The sequence below is a fragment of the Neoarius graeffei genome, chromosome 16, assembly GCF_027579695.1.
Source record: "Neoarius graeffei isolate fNeoGra1 chromosome 16, fNeoGra1.pri, whole genome shotgun sequence".
NCBI classification, from domain to species: Eukaryota; Metazoa; Chordata; class Actinopteri; order Siluriformes; family Ariidae; genus Neoarius; species Neoarius graeffei.
In genome coordinates, this window is record NC_083584.1 from 62,467,390 (window position 1) to 62,491,170 (window position 23,781).

General features: G+C 42.2%; 2 protein-coding genes across 2 annotated transcripts in view; one reads left to right on the plus strand and one right to left on the minus strand.

Moving 5' to 3' along the window:
• Positions 1-6,435: 6,435 nt before the first annotated feature.
• Positions 6,436-8,464, plus strand: LOC132900953 (E3 ubiquitin-protein ligase rnf152). Its single transcript, XM_060943354.1, has one exon. It carries the CDS (start codon positions 6,762-6,764, stop codon positions 7,545-7,547), a length of 786 nt encoding a protein of 261 aa, XP_060799337.1. The 5' UTR covers positions 6,436-6,761; the 3' UTR covers positions 7,548-8,464.
• Positions 8,465-13,872: 5,408 nt separating this feature from the next.
• scaf4b (SR-related CTD-associated factor 4b) overlaps positions 13,873-23,781 on the minus strand; it is a 118,603-nt gene continuing 108,694 nt past the window's right edge. Inside the window, exons 17-18 of the mRNA XM_060943355.1 lie at positions 19,116-19,167; positions 13,873-16,660 (exon numbers count right to left, since the gene is read on the minus strand). Of these exons, the coding sequence (XP_060799338.1) occupies positions 16,272-16,660; positions 19,116-19,167 (441 nt within the window). The 3' untranslated portion in view covers positions 13,873-16,271. The remainder of the gene's footprint in view (positions 16,661-19,115; positions 19,168-23,781) is intronic.

The following is a 23,781-nucleotide window of genomic DNA, read 5'->3' on the forward strand; positions in this document are numbered from 1 at the left end:
CCCCGCCTTTCGCCCGTAGTCAGCTGGGATAGGCTCCAGCTTGCCTGCGACCCTGTAGAACAGGATAAAGCGGCTACAGATAATGAGATGTGATGATTTCCATTTGATTTACTGGACACTTTAATTCATTAATAAATGTTGTGACACGTTTTCAAAAAGTGTCCCACTCAACATGAACACATCCATTTGGCTGAAGATGGTGTTAGCTGGTGTTTAAAGATATACAAGTTGTTAACGAATAAATAAATCAGACTGATTTTACCATAGACATATAAACATAGACGCCGCATTGAGCTGGCGGCCCCGTTGCTGGGATACGTCAGAGTGTCCGCCATATTGGATGTGGCAAATCTTCCCCGTAAACCAATGCAAGTAAATGGACTGAACTTCATAAAGCCCCTTTCTACAATAATATTTAACTCGATGCCTTTTATTCACCCATTAAGACACACGGATATATTTGGGAAACAAACAGGCATCTAAACAACACATAACTTTTAATGTGATGGTTATAAATAGTGTGCGAAATACCCTGTACACTGCAAACTAGCGACAGATACGTGATAGATAGCTCAGGTAAGCTAATCAGTCAGCATACCGTAGCAAGCTACCCAAACCTGAGGCCACAATAACCAACCTACAAGACTGAATATGATAAATGGTGGAAAAACTGGAAATAGTGACTGAAAATAAAAATGTACTGTTTTATTTATTGAGTCACCACACAGACCTACTCTCGTTGAATAAAGTGAGCTGAATGACCGCCAAACTGAGTTCGGCCAGGTTCTAACGTCATACCAAAACCAAATACATCACTGATTCCTTCACATTCAGAAAGGTTAAAAACATTCATCATACGCTCAAAAACGTTCATCATAGTGTGGCACTGTATTCTCTAATTCTCACTGCTTATAACTCTACACCTCCCCGGTGGAGATGAGCTGGGAAACTGAAGACTGAAGGAACAGCTCCCTCTCTGATCCTGACTGTCTGACCTGTTCTGTCAAAATCCTCCGTTCTGAAGTGTTCACTGCAGAGCATGGATGACGGAGTAGCAGAAAACTCTTCCCGTCGCACAGCTGTCTCCCACTGCTTTTTCATGGCTTTATTTTTGGGAAACCTACATAGTATATGAAAAGTTAGCTAAGCAACTAACAACAATCAGCATAGTTACGAAGGAAATACTTCGTTGTTTGGAGACAGGTTTCACCGAGCAGCTATTATGCGCGAGACTTCATATTAGCCACAAAGTCAGGAAAATCTGTTCGTAAAATTACGTTATAATGACCAAATACAATGAAAAGTATTTTTCCAGTCTCACCTGTGAAAGGTAATCCCATGTGATCTCGTTTGGACGGTAAACCTGTTGGTACAGTTACACGCAGCACATGAATGAGGCATCTTTATTCTCGGCTACTGTCTAGACACTATACCAGAGACGGGTGAAGAATCTCCACTTTGCCACATCCAATATGGCGGCGAGGATGACGTATGATTCTACGCGGAAGGCGGCGTCTATGTTTATATGTCTATGGATTTTACCATATATGTGTTTACAACAACCAATTTAAATAAAACATATATCATGTGAACTGATTTAGGTTGTTTAAAAAAAGCAATTTACCCAACACTGTCTCCCTCATACTACTACTACTACTACTTATTATTATTATTATTATTATTATTACAACCCCGATTCCAAAAAAGTTGGGACAAAGTACAAATTGTAAATAAAAACAGAATGCAATGATGTGGAAGTTTCAAAATTCCATATTTTATTCAGAATAGAACATAGATGACATATCAAATGTTTAAACTGAGAAAATGTATCATTTAAAGAGAAAAATTAGGTGATTTTAAATTTCATGACAACAACACATCTCAAAAAAGTTGGGACAAGGCCATGTTTACCACTGTGAGACATCCCCTTTTCTCTTTACAACAGTCTGTAAACGTCTGGGGACTGAGGAGACAAGTTGCTCAAGTTTAGGGAGAGGAATGTTAACCCATTCTTGTCTAATGTAGGATTCTAGTTGCTCAACTGTCTTAGGTCTTTTTTGTTGTCTCTTCCGTTTTATGATGCGCCAAATGTTTTCTATGGGTGAAAGATCTGGACTGCAGGCTGGCCAGTTCAGTACCCGGACCCTTCTTCTACGCAGCCATGATGCTGTAATTGATGCAGTATGTGGTTTGGCATTGTCATGTTGGAAAATGCAAGGTCTTCCCTGAAAGAGACGTCGTCTGGATGGGAGCATATGTTGCTCTAGAACCTGGATATACCTTTCAGCATTGATGGTGTCTTTCCAGATGTGTAAGCTGCCCATGCCACACGCACTAATGCAACCCCATACCATCAGAGATGCAGGCTTCTGAACTGAGCGCTGATAACTACTCGGGTCGTCCTTCTCCTCTTTAGTCTGAATGACACGGCGTCCCTGATTTCCATAAAGAACTTCAAATTTTGATTCGTCTGACCACAGAACAGTTTTCCACTTTGCCACAGTCCATTTTAAATGAGCCTTGGCCCAGAGAAGACGTCTGCGCTTCTGGATCATGTTTAGATACGGCTTCTTCTTTGAACTATAGAGTTTTAGCTGGCAACGGCGGATGGCACGGTGAATTGTGTTCACAGATAATGTTCTCTGGAAATATTCCTGAGCCTGTTTTGTGATTTCCAATACAGAAGCATGCCTGTATGTGATGCAGTGCCGTCTAAGGGCCCGAAGATCACGGGCACCCAGTATGGTTTTCCGGCCTTGACCCTTATGCACAGAGATTCTTCCAGATTCTCTGAATCTTTTGATGATATTATGCACTGTAGATGATGATATGTTCAAACTCTTTGCAATTTTACACTGTCGAACTCCTTTCTGATATTGCTCCACTATTTGTCGGCGCAGAATTAGGGGGATTGGTGATCCTCTTCCCATCTTTACTTCTGAGAGCCGCTGCCACTCCAAGATGCTCTTTTTATACCCAGTCATGTTAATGACCTATTGCCAATTGACCTAATGAGTTGCAATTTGGTCCTCCAGCTGTTCCTTTTTTGTACCTTTAACTTTTCCAGCCTCTTATTGCCCCTGTCCCAACTTTTTTGAGATGTGTTGCTGTCATGAAATTTCAAATGAGCCAATATTTGGCATGAAATTTCAAAATGTCTCACTTTCGACATTTGATATGTTGTCTATGTTCTATTGTGAATACAATATCAGTTTTTGAGATTTGTAAATTATTGCATTCCGTTTTTATTTACAATTTCTACTTTGTCCCAACTTTTTTGGAATCGGGGTTGTATTATTATTATTTCTGGAGCTGAATCTAGGCATCTACACTCAGGAAAATAAAAATAGTAGGGGAGAGCAGGGTGAGTTGTAACAAAATAAATGCTAATCTCATGAGAATATGACTGTAAATATGTTATAAAGCAATAATATGTGAAAATCGCTCTCACATTGTTGTCAGATGTACATGTAAGAGTCTCTATCGAAACTTTTTTTGCTTATTTGTTTTTCTTTCATTCAATTTATTATTGTTCTTACTTCGCCCGGGATGGAGTCCACCAGGGGGCAAGGTATTCTTTTCGGTCAGGTTTCTTTGTAAACGATATAACAGGAAAACGTCTGGATCAATCTTCACAAAACTTTTAGGATAGATGGGCACTGGTCTCAAATAGAACCTCCAACATTTTGAAGCTCATCCGGTCAAGGTCACCAAAAAGGTCAAAATCGTTTTTGTTGTGTCTACTGCCTCATATAGAGGTGCTAGCCATCATCATCGTGCTGTAAGAATGTAAGATTGTAACGATCGCGCAGTGCCCATGCACATACACGTGTTCTGATTAAAATGGCCGGTGAGTGTATACAATTCGGTTCACCATTCGAAATAAATGGACTAGAGTAAAGAAATCGCTTTCAGACATGTTTATGCTTATTACAGAGGGAAAGTATGTTCCACTGAGCTCTAGCGCCGGGCCATTTCCGGGAAATAAGAGTTTGGGTCATGGCGACAGCGTGTGTATGTCAGCCTCGGTTCGGAGGTTTCAGTTTTGAAAACTGTAAGAGGTAAGAGTAGAATAATATAAAGTACAGACACTTGGTATATTTTACTTTGTGATTTTTAAATTGTTCATTTTTGGATTACGCGTCATTTTTGTAGCTATATGCTGTATTTACTGTATGGGCATGGGATCAGAAAACTATTTTATTTATAAGCAGTAGCCACATGGACCCATAGGGTACCTATTTTTTTTGTGATATCCATCCATCCATCCATTATCTGTAGCCGCTTTATCCTGTTCTACAGGGTCGCAGGCGAGCTGGAGCCTATCCCAGCTGACTACGGGCGAAAGGCGGGGTACACCCTGGACAAGTCGCCAGGTCATCACAGGGCTGACACATAGACACAGACAACCATTCACACTCACATTCACACCTACGCTCAATTTAGAGTCACCAGTTAACCTAACCTGCATGTCTTTGGACTGTGGGGGAAACCGGAGCACCCGGAGGAAACCCACGCGGACACGGGGAGAACATGCAAACTCCGCACAGAAAGGCCCTCGCCGGCCACGGGGCTCGAACCCGGACCTTCTTGCTGTGAGGCGACAGCACTAACCACTACACCACCGTGCTGCCCTTTTTTTTTTTTAAACGATATCTTTCTTTATATTCGTCATAAGTGCAACCGGGCGAGGTTTGTTTTGCCTGGCAAGGCTAGTTATTATAGTGGGTTTTTAAAAAATTTCTTCATTTATTATTCATAATGGGAGTGTAATAAATCATTTGTTATTATTTATTATCATGACAAAATAGCTATTTATTTATTTATTTATTTATTTATTTGGAGCTGTACTGTTAGAATTGCTGCTGTTGTAGAAAATGTATCAAGAACTTTCTGACCAATCAGAATGGAGAATTCGTTGTAACCCGTGAACAGGGCGTGGTTTCGGATAATTGATAGATTCCAGGCTGCACTGTAGATAATAATAATAACAACAATAACTGGAGTTTATGAGCCGTTATTTAAGTGCATTATAAAGGCAACATGTCGGATTGAAAGGTAAACAGGAAGTAAACAAGGTTCAGCCGTAACCTTTGGCACTGACGCACTCTCTCTGTCTCCTCCCTCACTCTCTCTCTCCTCCCTCACTCTCTCTCTCCTCCCTCACTCTCTCTGTCTCCTCCCTCACTCTCTCTCTCTGTCTTTCTCTCTCCTCCCTCACTCTCTCTGTCTCCTCCCTCACTCTCTCTCTCTGTCTTTCTCTCTCCTCCCTCTCTCTCTCTCTGTCTCCTCCCTCACTCTCTCTCTCTTTCTCTCTCCTCCCTCACTCTCTCTCTGTCTTTCTCTCTCCTCCCTCACTCTCTCTCTCTCTCCTCCCTCACTCTCTCTCTGTCTCCTCCCTCACTCTCTCTCTCTCTCCTCCCTCACTCTCTCTCTGTCTCCTCCCTCACTCTCTCTCTTTCTCTCTCCTCCCTCACTCTCTCTCTCTGTCTTTCTCTCTCCTCCCTCACTCTCTCTCTGTCTTTCTGTCTCCTCCCTCACTCTCTCTCTGTCTCTCTCTCTCCTCCCTCACTCTCTCTGTTTCTCTCTCCTCCCTCACTCTCTCTCTCTGTCTTTCTCTCTCCTCCCTCACTCTCTCTCTGTCTCCTCCCTCACTCTCTCTCCTCCCTCATTCTCTCTCCTTCTCTCTCCTCCCTCACTCTCTGTCTTTCTCTCTCCTCCCTCATTCTCTCTCCTCCCTCACTCTTTCTGTCTCTCTCTCCCTCACTCTCTCTGTCTCTCTCTCCTCCCTCACTCTCTCTCTCTGTCTTTCTCTCTCCTCCCTCACTCTCTCTCTGTCTTTCTGTCTCCTCCCTCACTCTCTCTCTGTCTCTCTCTCTCCTCCCTCACTCTCTCTGTTTCTCTCTCCTCCCTCACTCTCTCTCTCTGTCTTTCTCTCTCCTCCCTCACTCTCTCTCTGTCTCCTCCCTCACTCTCTCTCCTCCCTCATTCTCTCTCCTTCTCTCTCCTCCCTCACTCTCTGTCTTTCTCTCTCCTCCCTCATTCTCTCTCCTCCCTCACTCTTTCTGTCTCTCTCTCCCTCACTCTCTCTGTCTCTCTCTCCTCCCTCACTCTCTCTCTCTCCCTCCCTCTCTCCCCTCACTCTCTCTCTCTCCCCTCACTCTCTCTCCTCCCTCACTCTCTGTCTCTCTCTCTTCCCTCCCTCTGTCTCTCTCTCTTCCCTCCCTCTTTCTGTCTCTCTCTCTTCCCTCCCTCTTTCTGTCTCTCTCTCCTCCCTCCCTCCCTCCCTCCCTCCCTCCCTCTGTCTTTCTCTCTCTCCTCCCTCCCTCCCTCCCTCCCTCCCTCTGTCTCTCTCTCTCTCCTCCCTCCCTCTTTCTGTCTCTCTCCTCCCTCTCTCTCTCTCTCTCTCTCTCTCTCTCTTTTGTCTGGAGACGCAGCATCATCGCAGTGTGATGGCGGAGTGATTTCCTCCTGCCGGAGCCCAGCCCGCTCTTCTTCACCAGAGAGAGAGAGAGAGAGCAAGCCGCTCAGGAGGAAAGTAAACACAACACCAGAGAGCAGATCGATTCCCATTACATCACCGAGTGCGAGCCGAGTCCATCCGGGTCCCGGGGCAGGACGCGGCTCCCGACCTCATGGTTATTGTTGGTGTGACTCGAGCCGGTTTCTACACCAGACGCTGTGTGTTCGATGCCCATCACAGCTGAGCTCATCGGGAGGTGATGTGACCGGAAGCAGCGCGAGACTCCGCCGCCGCCGCCATGTCCGAGCAGGCGGATGTCGAGGCGGCTGCGGGAGCGACCGGAAGCGCGGACCGCTATGAGGAATACGAGTGCAAGATCTGCTACAACTACTTTGATCTGGACCGGCGCGCGCCCAAGATCCTCGAGTGCCTGCACACGTTCTGTGAGGAGTGCCTGCACGCGCTGCACCTGCGCGAGGAGCGGCCGTGGCGCGTCACGTGCCCTGTGTGCCGTCACCGCACGCCCGTGCCGGATTACCGGATACGCAACCTGCCCAACAACACCAAGGTCACGGAGGACTTCCCGCTGCGCGTGGACGTGGACGCGGACCCGGTGCCGCAGGACGCGCTGCCGCCGAACCCGCCGCCGCTGCACCCGGCGCTCGCGGCCCTGCGGCGCGACGACGCGTCCGGCCCCCCGAGTCGCCACGCGCACGCGACCCCGTCCACCACGGCGTCCACAGCCACCATGACGCTGTCGCAGGACTCGGTGGGGTCGCGGCGCGAGAGCTGCCAGGAGGGCTGCTGCAGGCGGCTCGCGCTCACTGCCGGCTGCGCATGCGTCGCCTTCTCGTTCGTGGCCATGCTCGCGCTGCTCTTCGCCGGACTCGTGTTCGTGCACGGAAACTCCGGGGACCGGCCGCCGTCTCCCGCCGGACCCGTGTGCCTGTCGGTCGCCAGCGTCCTCGCCATGGTGGCCGTCGTGGTCACGTGGCTCCTCTGCTGGCTCAAATACAGACCGGAGCACGAGACAACCGGCCGCGCCTCGACCACGAGCAACAGCAGCAGCAGGAGAAACGCCTGATCTCTCTCTCTCTCTCTCTCTCTCTCTCTCTGTGTAGTATTATCCTGTCCTCCATCATCAACTAGAGCAGACGGACCTTTGCTCTTATTCTTCCCTATGCACTTAAACATTAATGACAATCTCCTCTTTCTTTCCACACACAGATGTGTGCACGTGTCCTTCCATCCATCCATCCATCCATCCATCCATCATCTCTAGCCGCTTTATCCTGTTCTACAGGGTCGCAGGCGAGCTGGAGCCTATCCCAGCTGACTACGGGCGAAAGCGGGGTACACCCTGGACAAGTCGCCAGGTCATCACAGGACTGACACATAGACACAGACAACCATTCACACTCACACTCACACCTACGCTCAATTTAGAGTCACCAGTTAACCTAACCTGCATGTCTTTGGACTGTGGGGGAAACCGGAGCACCCGGAGGAAACCCACGCGGACACGGGGAGAACATGCAAACTCCGCACAGAAAGGTCCTCGCCAGCCGCTGGGCTCGAACCCAGGACCTTCTTGCTGTGAGGCGACAGCGCTAACCACTACACCACCGTGCCGCCCTGTGTGCACATGTCAGGTTGCAAACCTTTTGGACCAGTCCAGATCAGAAACCAATCCGACCCATAAATCAGTCAGATCCGACAAGAATTAATCATCCAACATGCTGAACGTACATCTGAAATCTAATCTAAAACTATGACTGACTTTAGTAAAAGAATAGCCGTTCAACTTGTTTTGTTTATACGTACACTACCGTTCAAAAGTTTGGGGTCACCCAGACAATTTAGTGTTTCCTATGAAAAGTCACACTTTTATTTACCACCATAAGTTGTGAAATGAATAGAAAATATAGTCGAGACATTTTTCTGGCCATTTTGAGCATTTAATCGACCCCACAAATGTGATGCTCCAGAAACTCAATCTGCTCAAAGGAAGGTCAGTTTTATAGCTTCTCTAAAGAGCTCAACTGTTTTCAGCTGTGCTAACATGATTGTACAAGGGTTTTCTAATCATCCATTAGCCTTCTGAGGCAATGAGCAAACACATTGTACCATTAGAACACTGGAGTGAGAGTTGCTGGAAATGGGCCTCTATACACCTATGGAGATATTGCACCAAAAACCAGACATTTGCAGCTAGAATAGTCATTTACCACATTAGCAATGTATAGAGTGGATTTCTGATTAGTTTAAAGTGAGCTTCATTGAAAAGAACAGTGCTTTTCTTTCAAAAATAAGGACATTTCAAAGCGACCCCAAACTTTTGAACGGTAGTGTGTATACACAAACACATACACTCACTGGCCACTTTATTAAGAACACCCTTCCATCTACCTGCTGTTTGCTGCGGTTCTCTAATCAGCTTCGGCGGCATCACGATGCCTCAAATCACGAGCTTCAGTTAATGTCCAGACATCAGAATGAGAAAAATTGTGATCTCAGAGTGTGACTTTCTTTTTTTTTTTTTTTTACGGTGGCACTGTGGGTGTTGGTTTGAGCCAGACAGACTGGGCTATTTGAGTATTTCAGGAACTGCTGATCTCCTGGGGTTTGCACACACAGCAGCCTCTACACAGAATGGTGCAAAAAACAAAAAACATCGAGTGAGTGAGTGAGTGAGTGAGTGAGTGAGCGACAGTTCTGAGGGTGGAAACAAAGGCCTTGTTGATGAGAGAGCTCAGAGGAAAATGGACGGACTGAACAGGTCGAGCTGCCAGGAAGGAACTCATAGTAACTCATATAATCACTCTTTACAGCCGTGGTGAGCAGAAAAGCATCTCAGCAGAACAGAAGAACACATCGGGTTCCAGTCTCGCAGCCAAGAACAGGGATCTTAGAATCAACAACACGTTCCTGTTAAAGTGGCCGGTCAGTGTGTGTATATATATATATATCCATCCATAACAACAAAAGCTATTTTGTTTCATCACTAATTTTATCCAGGTAGTTTCCAGGTCTCACGTGTTACATGTGCAAAGCCACAGAACGTATTCATGGAGATCAAATTTAACACTCTTTACGTGTGTATTATCCTGAAATACTGGAAATGTTATTTTTTATTTTTTTTAAATGCGACACAGAAACCTATAATATTTGTAACACTCCACTCCGCAGTGAAAAGCAGATCATCATTTCACCATCGTATGGTCGAGACGATAATCATGGATTTAATCCGTAAACTCCTTCTTTGCTGATTCTCATCCAGTCGGGTCAAACTGGCGAATTTTCTCAGTCGTTCTGTGTAAAACATGCGTTTTATATCAACCTGAGTTAACATAATGCCAGATTAATGATAGTTAGTTCACCGACTCGTGATTTAGGATGACACTGGAGAAAAAAACAACACCTTTATTTTCTCTAGTTCTCTTTTTTTTAATTATTTTAAATTATTCGTATTGTTATTTCAGCACTTCGGTGTGAAATCCTCCTTTTCGTACTTGAATGTCTTTTATATTATTTTATATTATTATCCTTTAACACTGGATGCTAATTATTTAATGCCAAATTACTAAACGTAATGTAAACCCTGGTGTATTATGTTTTGTTGAATTTAATACAGGGGAGGTGCAGACGTTTTCAGGAGGTTCTTAGACCTTTTGCTCCCTTTTAACCCCTTAAAATCCACTAACCGTCTCCGGAAAGATTTATTTCATTGATTTAAACACGTGCAATAATATTTGCCTTTTTCTTAGAGCCATAGAGATTGTTATTCCTGAACGTTCGACCGATAGAACAGTTTAGCTCCAAGCTGATATTCTTTGCTCAGGATGATTTGGTTGTGCGGTATTAATAATGGAGGACTGGGATTTTCTCCACTAAGTAAATAGAAATAAAAATACATGATGGACCTCAGTTGAGATCCGCTGGTGTAGACCGGACGCCGTTTTAATAGTTGTGCGAGTATTAAAAACAACAACAAAATACATAATGCTACTATCTGCTGTATCGGTCATCTTGACATGGGTGTGGCCGAACCCGGGAAATCTTTCTTGCTTTATAATTTTAAGTTAAAATAAGAACTCAAACACTCTGCTCGTGGAAACGCTGCAGAACAAAACGCAAGTGTCGAAACGTCAGTGCGGTGAGAGTTCTGGCTCTGATAGAGCGGTTCCTCAAACTCAGCTACATCACTCAAGTTCTCAAGCAGTCATCATTTTGGTTTGTAAAATGTCAGACTTGGAAGAGAAACAATTCAAATTCCGCCGCGGAGACGCCTCTACCCAGTGATGTCAAATCATCATCAACCAACAGCAGCACTTGTTCCCTTTAAACGAGCTCGACTGCGTCGTCATACACACGGATTCGCTTGGGGAATCGACACCGCTGTGGACGCAGCTCAGTGTTCTGAGGAGGGAATTATACCTCACTCATCACAGTTAGCTGGCTCGCTTGCTGCTTATGAAAGACAAACATGGAGGCATCTATGGATTTTGTAGCTACTGCCTCATACAGGCGAAGAGAAGCGAGGCAGGAGCCACGATGTCATTGCGTTGTAAGAATGAGGCCCTGTCCACACGGCAATGGATTCAGGTGAATCTGATAAAATTGTTTATCGTTTCGGCCTGGCGTCCACACAGCACTGGCGTTTTGGGTGCCCCAAAACGAAATCTTTTGAGAACGGGTTCCAGAGTGAAAAAATCTGGCAACGGCGCCGTTGCGAAGTCGTCTGGATGAGTAGAACGGATTTGTTTACGATGACGTCACAACCACATGACTGTCAGTGCTTCACGCCGGGTAGAAGTGTAACGAACTCGATGCGAGTTGTCAACAAATCCTATAACTTGGTTCATGAAACGCGCTTACAAAATATTTTCACTGTGAATATTTATTGTGTAATGGTGCAAAGTGAGAGAGAGAGAGTGAGAGAGAGAGAGAATAGCCCTTAGAGCAGAGTCAATCCTGCCAGCAAAAATAGGGAAAAAAAGGAGCGATCTCACCTCTTCAGATGTTGGTTTAAGTCCGACAATACATTCCTCAAAAAGGGCGTAGAAGAACAAAGTAATCCATCAACGTGTAGCATTCAATTTATTCCGGACCATTAAAGAATTCTGGAGGATCTCAGAATGTTGGCGTACCGGCTTCCATCTACCCCCGTTCATTCCTCTTTCCGCGTCTCCATTCAAAAAACGAGCACGTGATTTAAAGGGACTATATCCATAGGACAGGGAGTGAGAAAGTGTGTGCATGTGACAGTGACAGGGATAGTCACTGTGCGCATGCGCAGTTATGCGCATGCGTCTACTTCTATTGTTCTGGTGTCTCCGATGGGACCGTCTTACAGCGCACGTAGAGGTGTGGCATGTGTATTGCATCGTTTTCAGCAAGCGTTGCCATATGAACCTGATATTTTACTGATCCGTTGCCCATGTGGACGCGATATTTAAAAAAAAAATCTCGTTGCCATTGTCGTGTGGATGTAGCCTGAGTGGAACGATAGCGCACTGCGCATACGCATTACAATCACCAGAACGGCAAATCATGATCTCACGATATCAAAGGCACACAAGAACGAGTGGCGAAGCCACGGTGTCAGAGTATTGTAAGAATGAGTGGAACAATAGCGAAACTTCGTAACCAGTCAGCACTTCTACTTCTTAAGCCGTTCTACTTCTTGATAAACTTCGGAACCGATCAGAACCAGAAAGAGAAACCTCGTTATAACTTCGTAGTATCGGAAGATAATCGGCAGATAAAAAGATAAGAGATTCACCTCGTGGTTCACCGAGGCTACTGATTCGATATTGAGTGAGTGGTGTTTATTTTCAGAAAATGTACCTTTTGATTCTCACAGCTTTTGTTTGGTCCTTCTGAAAGGTCAAATGAAAGGGTTTGGCACCGATATCAAACTTCTGCTTTTCGCTTTAATTTGTTAAATTTTATTTTAGAGTCTTTACACTACACTTGTGAAACCCAGTGTGCTCATTCGTACTAAATAATGCTTCGAAGACAATTCATGAACAAGTGCTTTCTTACTGTTTTGAAAATATAGTTCACAGCACTGGATTTTGAATAAAACACAGTAAACACAATACTCCAAGCCCTGATGCTGCTCACAGCTTGGTGATGCTTGTAAGAGATGAGGCGAGAATCATTGATAACGTGTATATATGCGATATTTACTGTACGGACATGGGGTCAGAAAACAGTTTTATTTATAAGCAGCAGCCACAGACACATAGGGTACTTATTATTATTTTTTTTTCCACCCCAAATTCGTTGCTTGAAAATGACACAATCGAGAGTCCCCAGACCACTTCCCAGGTCTGGTTCTGACTCTGACCAGGCAGTTACTAAGGATGAAAGAACGAATGCTCTGAATGCAATCAACGCTATTTGTGCAGCATGTTCACAAACATCGTCTTTCTTTCTTTGTCATAACTCCATATCTGACCTTTCGCTCGGCTGCATAAACATAAAAACCTCCCAGTCAGGATTTTTGGTTGCATCCTACAGGAGCACGATCCTGATTACACTCCTCTAGTCTCAATCGCATGCCCTGTCTATCAAGCTTTATGAAAAATAAAACAAAAAAAACAAAAAAAACCCAACCACGACATATCTGTATAAACGGTATCGGTTTAGAACACAGGAACTGTCATTGTAACGTTCAAATTGCAATTGAACATTACTATTTGTAATGTGTTCACTTAAATTTTTGTTCCAGACATTATTTTTGACATTCGAAATGAGGATTTTAGCATCGACAATGCAAACGGAATGGTTTTGGGGCCAAATTGTGTGGGGAAAAAAAAAATACACTGCAACTACTAATTGCGGAAAACACACACACACACCAGAGAATCCATAAAAATAGAATTAAGACTTTACTCTGTATTCGTGCACTATGAAGGTGATTAAATAATACACACTGTAGTGCACGATGCCTTTGTTCTGGGATTCGACTCTGGTGAACACACTTTCAGTAACTGCCTTCCTCTTAAACCATGTACAGTATTTCTCTTTCTGTCTGTCTGTCTGTCTCACACACACACTGAACAAATGTTACACACATATCCCATATGTACTCTGCCTTACTGTGTGTTCTGTAGAGATTAGACTGTGTGTGTGTGTGTGTGTGTGAGAGAGTGACTGAGTGTGTGTTTAACTCCTGTCTGTATTTACATATGGAAATGATCTTCTCTGTTTATATGCTTGAATGTTAAAATTATTAAAACACTGAAGATACGAACACTTTTTTTTTTGTCTTTCCTAAATACACGATGAAGATGTGAGTCGAGTGGTGCCAATACTTTTTGCAGGGATTACAATAAGTGTTTGTACCTGAATAACAGGATGCAGAAATGGATAAGAAAGAAGGCGCTCAGGGTAGAAGCTGTGGTTATTACAAGTTTATTAAATATATAACTACATATAAAGACATTGTACAGAAATATATCCAAAGGTAATGTGTGTGTTCGCTCTCGCTCGCCTCCTAGTGGACAAGTCAGGTTACTGACACTCTGCAGTGGCTCAAATTTGTGTGTTGATGGAGTTTGTTAGAAACAAACCAAAAATTACTTTTGATCCAGTTCAGAATGTCAGATTATGTTTTGCACATCACAACTTTGATAAATCATGAAGCAGGGAATCATCAGGAAACAAACAAACACCATACGATGAGTACTTTTGACTAATTTGCGAGTTATTATACCATTTTATTTATATCCTTCACTTACACTACCGTTCAAAAGTTTGGGGTCACTTTGAAATGTGCTTTTTTTGAAAGAAAAGCACTGTTCTTTTCAATGAAGATCACTTTAAACTAATCAGAAATCCACTCTATACATTGCTAATGTGGTAAATGACTATTCTAGCTGCAAATGTGTGTTTTTTGGTGCAATATCTCCATAGGTGTATAGAGGCCCATTTCCAGCAACCATCACTCGTGTTCTAATGGTACAATGTGTTTGCTCATTGCCTCAGAAGGCTAATGGATGATTAGAAAACCCTTGTACAATCATGTTAGCACAGCTGAAAACAGTTGAGCTCTTTAGAGAAGCTATAAAACTGACCTTCCTTTGAGCAGATTGAGTTTCTGGAGCATCACATTTGTGGGGTCGATTAAATGCTCAAAATGGCCAGAAAAATGTCTCGACTATATTTTCTAGTCATTTTACAACTTATGGTGGGAAATAAAAGTGTGACTTTTCATGGAAAACACTAAATTGTCTGGGTGACCCCAAACTTTTGAACGGTAGTGTACGTACAAAGTTTGTTCTGAATGCATCAAGCTGCTGCCGAGATACACCTTCACTTCCTGTTTGGGGAAGGAAATGAATATCCAAAACCAGTCGGTTTTACGATGCTGTGATCCAAATCTAATGACGGCTGGACAACATTTGGAAGCGAAGAAACCAAAAGACTCTGATGCCTCACGTTTCTACAACATTGTGTGAAACACATGTCCAACTTTTAATGAATTATTAATTACTATTTACTTATTAATAATTATCAAATACAGCATTATTACTACAAGTGCACGATGTAGTTGTGTATAAATATTGGCGCCTACCTCCTTTGTGGTGCATGCTTTTTGTAGCTGCGTTCTAAATTAATGTGTCAGTTCACTTAAGTTAAAACAAAATGCCAAAAATGATTCACCTTTAAGAGCACAAAGCTAAATAAAACCTCGCCATACAGGCTATTTGATGATTACACAAAGAACAAAGCCAGAGCCAAAAATGGATCAATAGAAAAATAGTTTACTAAAACGAACAGTGAGAGCGTCAGAGGTTTTTACACTCCGAACTCCAAAATATACAAATCCTCCAAAAACAGGAACAGAACAACGAGATCATGTTTTACACAAATATTCTCAACAATGATCAGACGCTGCGTGCGTTACCATCCGGCGCCGATTCTGAAACCACGCCCTTTTCATGAAGACACGTTCTGTAGAGAAGGCTTGGACACTACCCGTCTCAGGGTGCATTACGGGATGTCGTGACTCTTCACTACAGAATGACGACGACAAAAAACAGTTTCGGACGCACAGCTGAGTGTTTACAGCGTCAACGTCAAGTTAAAACATATCAGAGTTTAGAATGAAATGAGAAGTTGCCCAGTGAACTCTGAGGACAGTCAGTCGGATTCATCTCTCAATCTGAAGTCCCAACAACGACTCGAGTTCCATTCGTGTGTTTCACCGGTTTCATATTCGGCATTACGGTCTTTGAAAATTTTTGTTTTAATTTGGTTATGGTGTGCAAAAACTTTTGAAAGATTCTGGGATTTTTGAAATTCATGGAACTTATTTTAAAAAAAAATTGTGGATTTTTTTTTTGGTTGTTTCAGTAACATTTTGGAAAATGTTCCTATTTTTAGTTCATTTGTTTAGAGAAATTTGGAGAATTTTTAGAGACCATTGGAAATTTTTTTTTAAAAACCTAATTCATGGAATTTTTTAAATATACATTCAAGCAATTTTGTAGTTGTGAGGTTTAGAGAATAATGACAATTTTGTAGAATTTTGGGAATTTCTTTTTAAGGAATAGATATATTTATATACATTATATTTTATATAAATTCCAATAATTCCATGAATTTCTTCGGGAAGATTCTGGAACATTTGATACTTTTTGTTGACTTTTTTTTTTAATTTTGTAATTATTAGTGTTGAATAATTTTTCTAGACTTTTGGTCAATTCAGAAGAATTTTCTCTTTCCTTTTTTTGTGAACCCGGGTCGATGTGATTTATCTATTTTGTTAGTTTGATGTTTTGTTTTTGGACTGTCAGTTTCCGAACTGTCCGTGACCCCAGTGACCCCCTCTGCTCCACCCGCCGTGCCTGAACGGAGGCCTGGGGCCGAACCACTCGGCCGGTCCCCTGGGCGCTCCATGATCCTGCCAGTCATTCCTGAAAGGCCTGCTGCTCCAGCGCTCAGCGTCCATGCCGCCTGGGTGTGGGAACTCTTCAGCAGGGTCGTTCGGACCCGGCGTGGGCAACCTGACCCGGAACATGGGAGGCCTCGGGACGTGAGGAGGCGGCGGATTAGATGGAGGACGCAGGATGTTGGGAAAGCGAGGTATAAAAGGAGGACGAGGAGGATTAAGAAGTAAAGGTCCGATGTGGCTTTGCGGCCCGGTGATGGGTTCGTCCGACGGAGGCTCCACAGGATCAGCTGTGTTTAAAACAAAAGCAGAAGAAACAGAGAAATACATCAACATTTACGTATCGATCCTGTCTCAGAGTCAGCGTTTCACACTTTCAGAAGTAATGGCACCAAAATGTACTTTACCTCGTTGCTAACAGGGCTGAGCAATACGATGGTACAACATCGATATCGGGATAAATTACATCACATCACGCTTTTCTGAGATATCGTGTACACCATGATAACTTTTTATGAATTTTTAAATCTCTGATTAGAAGCAGCTGATTTGGTTTAATATTAAAGTATTTGCAAAATATTGTTCAGAAATATATTTTTTAAAATCTTAAGTCAGTGTTTTTAGAGTCTAACGTATTCAGTTTTTCCATAATTAAAAAAACAAAAAACAAACCCATAGCCAATGAGTTCCCCTTGTGTCCCTTTACTGTGGATATTCTAGCTGAGAAGGTGCAGGCAGTACTTTAAATATCTATTAAAGCTTTAAAGGTAATTCACTGCTCCGAAAGATTTAATCATATACCTGACCTCTTTTTTTTTTAAGATATAAAGTTAACCTTGAGAGCAACCAGTAACAGTAAAAGTACACGGTATCTTTAGTAATGAGGCCGGACCATATTAAAGATTCCAGCTGCTAGAGGTTTAATGTTCTCACATCTGTATTAACTCTGGAGGACCTTCAGGATTGTTTGAGAAGTTTTGAGGGAAACATTTGAGATTTTGGGGATGTTTAATGATTTCTCATTAAACATCCTCATTAAAATAATAAACATTCTAATTAAAATAAACATTAATAAACAATATTTGTTTATTATTTGTTTATTAATAATAAACATTCTCATTAAAAAGCAGTGGGGGGGGGGGGGGGGAGTCTATGGAACTCTTTTTGGGGGGAGACGACGCAAAAATGCAAAAAAAAAAGTTCTCATATATTTTTCAACAACATCCAAGAACTTTTACAGAGATTTTATCACAACTGTGGGTTTTTTTTATGATTAAGACTTGAGGAAAATGGGCTCAGAATGTTTGGTTAATTACTTTTCAAAAAAAAAAAAAATCTATGAAAAGTTATTAAAAATTAAATATATAAATAAATAAATAAATAAATCAGCAATTTCTAATAATTTCTGCATATTTAAAAAATAAATAAATAAAAAAAACCAACCACCCTGAGATTTGGATTTAAGGATTTGTTTCATATTCTCATAAGAGAATTACTGAGACTTTCAGAGAATCAAAATTACATTATGTATTTTAAAATCCCCGGAAAAAGTCCACGGAAATGACTGGTTTGAGCCCCCCCAATCCTCTTACAATATTTCCAACATACATTTCCCAATAATTTCAACAGAAATTTTCAATAATTTCATGAAATTTTGACAATTAAGAAAAAAACAAAACAAAAACATCTCCGGCTCATTCTCCTCAAATCCAAATCTTAAAGCTGTACTTTAATCACAATCTTTCAGATTTTTCAAGTGTCGGTCATGAAAATAATTTTTCCGACACCTGGTTATTTTTGTTCAGTGGACCGAAAGCTACTGAATTCGAATCACAAACTTCCAATTTTATTAGTTTTTTTTAATAGAACAATTAATGAATTTAGAGCCATGTGACCCTAAATTCTCCGCTATTTTTTCCTGCTTCACCATGACACAATACAAGATACTACATCATGCATCACATCACGTGGTGGGCTTTCCCTGTTCGCGCAAGGCATTGTGGGATACAAATTTGAAACTGGAGAGAAAAATGGCGGACGTGAGTGCGCAACTGAAACGTGGAAGACCGACTACAGTAACGGAAAGAAAGCGAGAAGAAAAGACGTTATGTTCTATACGAAGGAAAGGAAACGCAGGACCAAACTAACAAATATCAGTGCTCAGCGAGCACCTCGGTGTGATCAGCTGTTCGTTTAGCGACAGAATGATGGAACTGTCAGTGCACGCTCAAAGTAAACCTGCACATGCATGCACACACGGACTTCCTCTGTCTGCTTGACTGCGTGAAGCGAGCGATTTCATGCACATTATTTGCTTTAATCCCCTCAAATTAAATAACTTCCCAGCCACAGAATGGCCCGATATTTTTAGATATTACAGAAATAAACACATCACAATGACCACATTTCAGAGGGAACTAAATTTCACCGGTTTTATGAAATCGAAAGGCCGTCTAGATTTAAGTTTTAAACTTTTTGTGTGGTTCTGAAACGCGTAACCACTTTTCTACCGACGACAAAACGACGACTACATTTGCAACAAATGCCATCACTGTTAACACTCCAGCTGAGTGCCACCTCTCGGGAGGGGACCATCATGAGGTCAGCTATAGAATGACGCACAATTTGTTTGCCTTCTTTGGATTTGTTGTGTTTCTACATATTTTCATGAAGTGCTCAGGCTCCGTGTGGTCACGCTGACTGAGATTAACATGAGGTTTTCAGTCCATCTCCAAGTTCTCGTACCTGGAAGCATGTTGGTGCGCTCAACGGCGGACTCTGGGCTTACAGCAGGCACCTGAGACGACAAGAAACAAGAAGTTTCGTCAACATGCAGAACCTGACATGAACAGAATCCAGGATTAATATAATGCAGGAAATAAGAAAGTGACAAAACACAGAGTTTGGAGTTTATTTAAAAAAAAAAAGGAGGTTAAGAGTTTGCCATAGACGTCACACTGTACCATGAATGAAAGACCGATGACAGTAAAATCCAGGACCGTGTGAAAATCCATGTAGATCAAAACATGAGTAAAAGAACCTCACAAAAATACACCAAATCCTGAAGAATTTGTCTCACAAATGTTAAATGTTGGCAAGACTTCGCAACAATCAGACATATGAACCAGGTTTACGTGCACTGGGTTGTGGATTTCTTCAAACCCCTTCACTTTTGCACACTTTAGCGTGTTAGAGATTTAATCCAGACTTTGCTTCGTCATTATAGGTCACGGTGTGTTGTGCCACTATTATTGGCACCCCTGGAAAACAATGAACACAATGTAACTGAAGCACGTGTACATATTTGAGTTGATTGGACTGTGTAGGAACTTTCAAGCTGTAATCCATGACTTCCCAATTAACTGGGGAACAAATGTGAGGTGGCGCAGAGGCCACATCAACTTGGGAAAGATAAAAGAACACACAAACCACATGAGGGAGAAGTGTGTTGACCTTCATGAGTCAGGGAATGGGTATAAAAAATAGCTACTCGCCTAAAAATGTCCATTTCTACTGTTAGGGCAATAATAAAAAAGTAGACACCAACTGGAACTGGTACAGACTCACCTGGAAGAGGAGCCAAGTTTATTTTGTCCCCATGCAGAGTGAGGAGGAGGGTAAGGGAGGCAAACAAACAAACAAAAACCAAGGATCCCTGTTGGTGAATTACAAGTAAAAGTAAAATCTTGGGGTTTCCGAGTCTCCAAAACCACCATCAGACTCCACCTCCACGCCAACAGATTATTTGGAAGGTTCCAGAAAAAAGTATTTTCTGTCAGTTAACCACAAACGTAAGCACCTGAAGTTTGCAAAACTCCACTATGCGACTTTAACTGGAACCGTGTTCTCTGGTCTGATGGAACACAAACGGAGCATTTCGGCGAACCCGATACCAACTGTAAAATATGGTGGAGGTTCGGTGATGTTTTGGGGCTGTTTTTCCTCCAAAGGCCCTGGAAACCTTGTTAAGGTCCATGGCATCATGGACTCCGTGAAATACCTTTATTTCTTTATTATCATGATCTTTGTGTTATAGTGTGCTTGATGATCGGTAGGTCACATGACTATAACATGTCTGCAGGCTGTAGCTGTTGATTCTCTGATGCCCTTTTTCTTTTATTTAAAAAAAAAAAAAAAACACCCATGCTTTATTGTTGTTTTAAACTTCATTTTGTTCTTTCTTACCAGATACATGACAGTGCCCTGTTTAAAATCTCCAATTTTAGTAATAGCATTATTATTATTATCATCATCATCAGCAGTAGCATTAACAGGACCATGAATTCCTCAACCCCTGCCTGTTTAGTTTCCCAAGCAGTCATGTGTTCAGCTTTCAGGGTTTTATTTACCTACAACATGTGATCATTACTTTACTCTGTAGTGTAATATTGCTATACTGTGTTCACACCCACTGTGTCTGAAGCCACACCCTATTGAATACACCATACACTACATACTCTGGGCGGCACGGTGGTGTAGTGGTTAGCGCTGTCGCCTCACAGCAAGAAGGTCCGGGTTCGAGCCCCGTGGCCGGCGAGGGCCTTTCTGTGTGGAGTTTGCATGTTCTCCCCGTGTCCGCGTGGGTTTCCTCCGGGTGCTCCGGTTTCCCCCACAGTCCAAAGACATGCAGGTTAGGTTAACTGGTGACTCTAAATTGAGCGTAGGTGTGAATGTGAGTGTGAATGGTTGTCTGTGTCTATGTGTCAGCCCTGTGATGACCTGGCGACTTGTCCAGGGTGTACCCCGCCTTTCGCCCGTAGTCAGCTGGGATAGGCTCCAGCTCGCCTGCGACCCTGTAGAACAGGATAAAGCGGCTAGAGATAATGAGATGAGATGAGACCTTCTGCACTTACATCCGTCTCCCAGCCATCTCTGACAGAATACTTCACACTCCCTGATAAAGAGAAGCACATTCACCTGTTCATACGGCATGTTCAGGAACAAACTCATGTTAATGGCGCTGAAACAGCCACCGTCACATGGTGCGATTGGAGTCTTGTTCTCGGACTCGACTCAAAATTTTCTTTAATGACTCAGACATGAACATTGGGGACTTGAGACTGGACTCCAGGTTTAGTGACTTGACTACAACACTGCTTCCCACAATGCACTGCAACAGGTTAACTCCTCAGCATTACACACACAATGCACATCACTGTTTAACAGAAGGAAAGCTGTTGAAAAGATCATCTCTAAACAGCAGCACGTCACAATCCAAGTTTCAGCTCGGAATCATTTGTTGCGGAGTTCGTGATGCAGTTTAACAGACAAAAGAGTTCAATTACGGTCGCGTGTTAATTACTGCTATGAGAAAACACTGACATTTTGGGCTCTACAAGATCGACACCGTCAAGTACAATTAACAAGAAAACTTCCTGCGAAGGAAAATTATTACTTTATGACATGGCTAACAACATTTTTTTTTTAAATCTTTGTTTTAGCTAGTTTGAGAACACATTTCTCAAATGTACAACTTTTCTGCTTTGGAACGAGGATCGTGTGTCTCCATGATCTCCACATGCTCCTTACGGTCTCAATAAGACCGATTACAGCTGCTTGCTTTACGCAAAATTTACGCTTTTTGTAAATGTGACCGCTTAATCTCGGAATTTCTAAGGTTCCCTCCCCGGATAAATATGTGACTTCTTAATCTTGGAATCGGAGTTTTTTCCTCATAAATATGTGTCTTCTTAATCTCAGAAGTTCTGAGGTCTCCCGCCCCCCCACCTGATCAATTTATGACTTCGTAATCTCAGAATTTGAGTTTTTCCTTTGAGGTTTCTTCTCGTAAATTTAAGACTTTATAATCTCTGAGAATATCAATTCTTCCTTGTAAATGTACGACTTTAATCTCAAAAATTCCAAGTTGCTTCTCAGATTATTAGCCTTGCCTCAGCTCCTTTTCTTTTCGCCCTAAAACGTTGTCATAGTATCTGCCTGGGAAAGAGACTATTTTAATTTCAGACTTCAAACCAGTGGATTACGGAAGCCGAGAGAGGCCCTTCATATAATCCTTTTTTTTTATTCACCTTGTTATCCCAAGATAACGACATAATTAATTCAGGATCTCGAGAAAACAACACAACTAATTCGAGATCTCGAGAAAACAAAACCGTTATCCTGAGATAACGACATAATTAATTCAGGATCTCGAGAAAACAACACAACTAGTTAGAGATCTCGAGAAAACAAAACCGTTATTCCGAGATAACGACATAATTAATTCAGGATCTCGAGAAAACACCACAACTAATTCGAGATCTCGAGAAAACAAAACCTTTATTCCGAGATCTCGAGAAAACAAAACAATTATTTCATGATCTCGAGTAAACAGCTGAGAAATGGTTCATTCAGGTGCGCCAAGAGACTTGTGATATGCTGACTTTGGGGCTATTTCTCATTCTGTATAATCACCTTGGTCATTAGAATGTCTGGAATAATCGATCACCTAATAAGGCAATATTCTGATCAGGGGTTGACACGGGGAGAGATTGCAGCTGTTTTCTCGAGATCATGAAATAATTGTTTTGTTTTCTCGAGATCTCAAATTAGTTGTGTTGTTTTCTCAAGATCCTGAATTAATTATGTCGTTATCTCGGGATAACAAGGTGAATAAAAAAAGATTATATGAAGGGCCTCTCGTGGCTTCCGTAGTGTATGACTGTGTGAGAGGAATTTTTTTTTATTCTGTAACTGAATAATCCATCGCTCAAACCAACCCCTTGTGGCAGTCTGCTTAAACAGCTCCACTTTAAACAGCGACTGCTTCCTTCAGTATATCAGCGATATTCACTTACAGACATGCAGCGGTACTGAATAAAAGGAGGTGTACAGGAAGGAACTAACTTTACTTACTTTCAAAAATATATGCACTTCAAATCAAATTTAATCGCATTTTACTGGTCTCACACACACTAAATTACACACCAGTACGACATGCAGTGAAATGTTGTCTACGACTGTCTGGTGACATTAAACAAAATTTACACAAACATTTTATTGACTTTCAATTTGCATTTTATTGATATACAGTGGTGCTTGAAAGTTTGTGAACCCTTTAGAATTTTCTAGATTTCTGCATAAATATGACCTAAAACATCATCAGATTTTCACACAAGTCCTAAAAGTAGATAAAGAGAACCCAGTTAAACAAATGAGACAAAAATATTATACTTGCTCATATATTTATTGAGGAAAATGATCCAATATTACATATCTGTGAGTGGCAAAAGTATGTGAACCTTTGCTTTCAGTATCTGGTGTGACCCCCTTGTGCTGCAATAACTGGAACTAAACGTTTCTGGTAACTGTTGATCAGTCCTGCACACCGGCTTGGAGGAATTTTAGCCCGTTCCTCCGTACAGAACAGCTTCAACTCTGGGATGTTGGTGGGTTTCCTCACATGAACTGC